The 4,737-nt window shown below is 35.1% G+C and overlaps 1 protein-coding gene across 2 annotated transcripts in view; it reads left to right on the forward strand.

Moving 5' to 3' along the window:
- Nucleotides 1–870: 870 nt before the first annotated feature.
- The window catches only part of LOC112508096 (probable quinone oxidoreductase), a 7,020-nt gene continuing 3,153 nt past the window's right edge, over nt 871–4,737 (forward strand). The window contains exons 1-11 of one of the 2 annotated variants that reach the window (XM_025112876.1): nt 871–969; nt 1,952–2,125; nt 2,212–2,393; nt 2,614–2,719; nt 2,814–2,903; nt 3,033–3,109; nt 3,270–3,357; nt 3,467–3,656; nt 3,778–3,904; nt 4,140–4,220; nt 4,320–4,421. In XM_025112876.1, coding sequence (XP_024968644.1) covers nt 915–969; nt 1,952–2,125; nt 2,212–2,393; nt 2,614–2,719; nt 2,814–2,903; nt 3,033–3,109; nt 3,270–3,357; nt 3,467–3,656; nt 3,778–3,904; nt 4,140–4,220; nt 4,320–4,421 — 1,272 coding nt within the window. In that variant the 5' untranslated portion in view covers nt 871–914. The remainder of the gene's footprint in view (nt 970–1,951; nt 2,126–2,211; nt 2,394–2,613; nt 2,720–2,813; nt 2,904–3,032; nt 3,110–3,269; nt 3,358–3,466; nt 3,657–3,777; nt 3,905–4,139; nt 4,221–4,319; nt 4,422–4,737) is intronic. The other variant, XM_025112877.1, reaches the window with a different exon arrangement.

Genomic DNA, 4,737 nt, shown 5'->3' on the forward strand with positions numbered 1-4,737 from the left:
CTGACAGAATATATTTTAATTTTAATTAAAATAAATTTTATCAAAAAAAATGTAATTATTTTTTTGTAAATGTAAGTATTTTTTTGTTATATTTGTTTAATTTTATAGATATAAATAGTTTTTGGTTTAAAAAATATTTAGGTACTTAATCGTTCAAAATATGAATGTTTATTGGGGTTTTTTTCGGACTTTTGTCACTATTTTACCACTTTAACTAGTTGTACAAATCATAAGAATGTATCCAACAGGTTTTAAAAAAGTCCAAGGAGTTAATTAACATGTTTTGGATTGTCCAAAGACTTATTTGTTCAAAAAATTGTCCAATGAGTTATTTAACATGTTTTAAATTGTCCAAGGAGTTATTTAACATGTTTTGGAATGTCTAATGACTTATTTGTTCCAAAAAATTGTCCAATGAGTTATTTAACATGTTTTGGAACGTCCAAGAACTTATTTGTTCCAAAAAATTGTCCAATGACTTAATCATTCTAAACACTAAAGTCCATTAGTTTTTTTTTTATATATTTTTCCTTTTATTGAATTACTAAAATAGCAAGAATGAATTTGAGATCGAGACCACTCATAATCATATGTATGAAAGTATTTCGTATGTTTGAATTCATTTTTATGTCTATCCAAATACATCGACTGTTAATTGTTACTTGTTCCACGTCATCAAAATTGGCACACCTCTCCAAGAACTTACCCACCGCCGTCAGAAGGTATTTCCCTTCAACGGTAGTATATAAATACTAAAAAAAGCCTTTACCCACCGCCGGCCGGTGACTCTGACTCACAGAAGATAATAGTTTTTGTCATATACATACATATACATATATATATATATATATAATAGTAGCAAAAAGGATAATTGACATTTTCAAGGTTAGCACCAAGAAGGAAGACGGTACGTGATGGAGCTCAAACCAGGCCTCTCAGCTTTCGTCACTGGGGGTGCCTCCGGAATCGGTATGATTCTCAATTTCTTGATTTCTTTTTATAGGATTTAATTCGATGCTTACTGTTTTCCAACTCGTTGACTGATTCAGATGCTAACTATTCTCTGTTTAGATTACATATTACACTCTCGCTTTATCTGAATTGGATGTGATCAAAATTTGTTTAATTGGGTTTGACTTTGATTTTTGTAAGTCTTTAATCAATGATGCAACAAGCTGTGAAACAAAGTGTATTACGATCATTGGGGAAAACCTAGTTAACGTTTCTGGTAGACTTAGGGGCCGTTTACCGGGTGACAAAAATCGAGAATAACACCTGGTAAGAGGCATAGCAAGAACTGAGAATCTTACCCACAATAGGCATAGCAAGGTCCGAGGGAGAAAACCCTTACCCGGTAAGTGCTTACCGAGTAAAAGATGTTTACTAACAATCCATTTTGATGTCCGAGAATGTTAAGACAAGGGTTGTGATTATTGCCGGTAAGTGCTTACTGGGTAAGTGTTTGGTAAACGGCCCCTTATCTTTAATCAGGAAGGTATTTTGATCCAACCATGGAATTCAGTGATGGAAAATCTTTGCAAAGTAGGATTTTGAGAGTTATATAAGTAGGGTGTATTGTCTAAAGCTAAGTGAAATCATAAAAAGAAGGTCTGAAATGAACATAATTCGAAAGAGGAGGTAGTACTCAAGTTTATTCAACATATGTAATCTCCAAACTTTTCAAGAAAAGATTGATCAAATTGCTAAAAATAGAAAAACTTCTGTTTTATGTTTATAATCGAGCCTATGTGAATCTTGAATCCGTAGGTTTAACAACAAAAATTGAACTGTGTCCATTTTCTTTAGGAATGGTAACAATTTCATTGATTGTAATGTATAATTCAAGAGTTACATTGATATGGATGATGTCTGATTCGGAAAGTGGCGATTTTAAGTGGGATTCTTAATGTTTTGTGCTAACTCATGTGTTTTTACTCTTATTCACTTGCAGGTAGAGCTCTTTGCATAGCTCTTGCCCAAAAGGGTGTATTTGTTACAGTTGTTGATTTCTCTGAGGAGAGGGGAAAGGAGGTTGCTTCGCTTTCGCAAAATGAAAATCTCAAGTTTCATTCAGGATTGAAATTCCCATCTGCTATCTTTGTAAGATGTGATGTCAGCAACAAAGGTGAGTTATATCCATTGAAGTAATTGAAGCATTCATCTTTCCTGCTAAAGGTTTTGTGAATTTCATTGACGTTTGTTCAAAAACAGGAGAAATTGCTGCTGCATTTGAAAATCACCTGGAAGTGTACGGGGGTTTGGATATTTGTATTAATTGTGCCGGTATTTCAACTCCCGCGGTGTTCCAAAAGGACCAAACTGATGGTTCACGCACGTGGAGACATGCCATCGATGTGAATCTTGTGGCAGTTATTGATTGCACCCACAGAGCGGTATGCTTGAGCTTGACTTCTTTTACCATGAATTAACAGATGAACACGGAACTATTGTGTGTTGTATCCACCTTTAAAGTACCCACATGTATGCCACACTTTGTTGATTTTGATGGGCATTTTCCATACTATCTTCACGTTTCTGTCTGACTTACAAGTTTATAAATGCGATCACGTTTAGATGTTATTTAAGATTGGTCTTATAATCGATTATATGCAGATCAGAATAATGGAAGCTGCAAAAAGACCTGGTGTGGTCATAAATATCGGCTCGGCATCAGGACTATATCCAATGATCACTGACCCTATCTATTCTGCCTCTAAAGGTCTGTTATTTTTCAGTAACTATCAGATTTCTGTCTATAACACAACTGTGATACTCACAGCGATGTGTGTGTGTGTGCGCTTCAATTCCTTTAGTTACTTTTCTATCAAATTTCAGACAAATGTCCTTTTCTTTCAATTCCTTCACGGAAAAAGCCTCTCTACTTCTACGGGTAGAAGAAACGTGTATGTAAATTCACCCTCCTCAAACCCGACTTTGTGTGGAATTTACTGGGCTCGCTTGGTTTGTAAATATTCTATGTTTTCTTTCTGATGTTCTTTTGTTTCTGGTTTTCGTGGACTTTATTTTGAAAGGGGGAGTGGTTATGTTTACCAGATCACTTGCTCCCTACAAGCGAAAAGGTATCCGCATCAATGTCCTTTGCCCAGAGGTTAGACCCAACTCCTTATATGAATTAGGTTTCATATTGAAGACGAGATGATCACTTAAACAACACTATCTTTTATATTATATAAGTTATTCGCTATGACTTGCTGGGGTTTGCAAGTGCAACCTACTTATGTTTAATGTTCTCACCAACCTGTATGCAGTTTGTTCGAACTGACCTGGCCGAAAAAGTGGATTCTAAGTTTATTGAACGAATGGGAGGTTATGTCTCCATGGATACAGTGATTCAAGGTATGATGTTCTACTTCATCCGAAGAGGGAAAAGACAGAAAAAATTGGTTTTTAAAGATCTGGAATATAGGTGTTTGAGCGTGTACCTGACAGTCAACCAATGAAACAGGTACGTTTGAGCTTATAAGTGATGAGAGTAAAGCTGGCTCGTGTTTATGGGTCACTAACCGCAGAGGCCTGGAATACTGGCCGACTCCAACCGAAGAATCAAAATACTTGGTGGTCCCTTCAAGATTGAGGACAAGATTTTCATCGGTGGTTCCATCTACTGTCCAGATCCCTCAGAGCTTTGAGAAAATGCAAGTACCATTTTCAATTTTTCATAGCACACTTTGATTTGGTCATGTCTTTCGTATGCGCTGTCCAATTTATCTTTATATATATCTTGACATGCTTTATATTTTGATATCCGTTATGCAGAACTGTTCACACTCTGAACCACAATTTTCGTAGTGCTACAAGTATAGTGCGTGCACCATTGAGATTACCGATCAAACCAAATCATGTCCTCTTGAAAATCATATATGCTGGTGTCAATGCAAGTGATGTAAGTTTGTGGGTTATCATCAGATTCTTGTTATAAGTGCTTTGTGTTGAGCTTGGATTATGCCATCTTATTAATAAATGACATAGTTGCTGCTGTTTTAGTTTACTCGTGTGATTGCTGACGATTTGTTAGCTCTAAAGCTTTTGCTTTTAAACCGAAGGGTTCATTATCTTGTATCATTTTTCTCGTACTTTTCCAGTGAAATTTTTGCTAATTTGGTGGTATAACATGACAGGTGAATTTTAGTTCTGGTAGCTATTTCAGCGGAAGCAAGCAAGAAATCAGCTCTCGACTTCCATTTGATGCCGGATTTGAGGTATAAAAAATGGATTAACAACATGAATACCGTAATGCTTTTAGAAATTTGATATTTCCACTTCCTTTTCCATTTGTTTGAATATTTGCAAAATCACAGGGTGTAGGATTAATCGCTGCAGTGGGTGATGGGGTTAAAAATCTAAAAGTTGGCTCTCCGGCAGCTATCATGACTTTTGGAGCTTATGCTGAATTTACCATGGTACGATCTCGAATATTCATCTTTTTATTCTGTTGTTGTTCTCTCAATAGCTAGAAAAAGGTCGTTAATATACAAAATCATATATGATTCACGTGTAAAATCATGCATGATTCACGTATACATATATATATATATATAGGGGCAGGTTCAAATGCAAACCATCCAATTCTAAAAAACCGTGTAAACCAATTTCGACCAATAAGAAAATTCCATTTGTTTTTAATTAAATTTAATTGATAAGGGTATTTATGTCATTTTACACAATTTTTTGATAATTAAGGAAGTTATTAATACATTTTATTTAAGGCAATTTAAT

The sequence above is a fragment of the Cynara cardunculus genome (genome assembly GCF_001531365.2).
Source record: "Cynara cardunculus var. scolymus isolate 2C chromosome LG 2, CcrdV1, whole genome shotgun sequence".
Classification (NCBI taxonomy): Eukaryota; Viridiplantae; Streptophyta; class Magnoliopsida; order Asterales; family Asteraceae; genus Cynara; species Cynara cardunculus.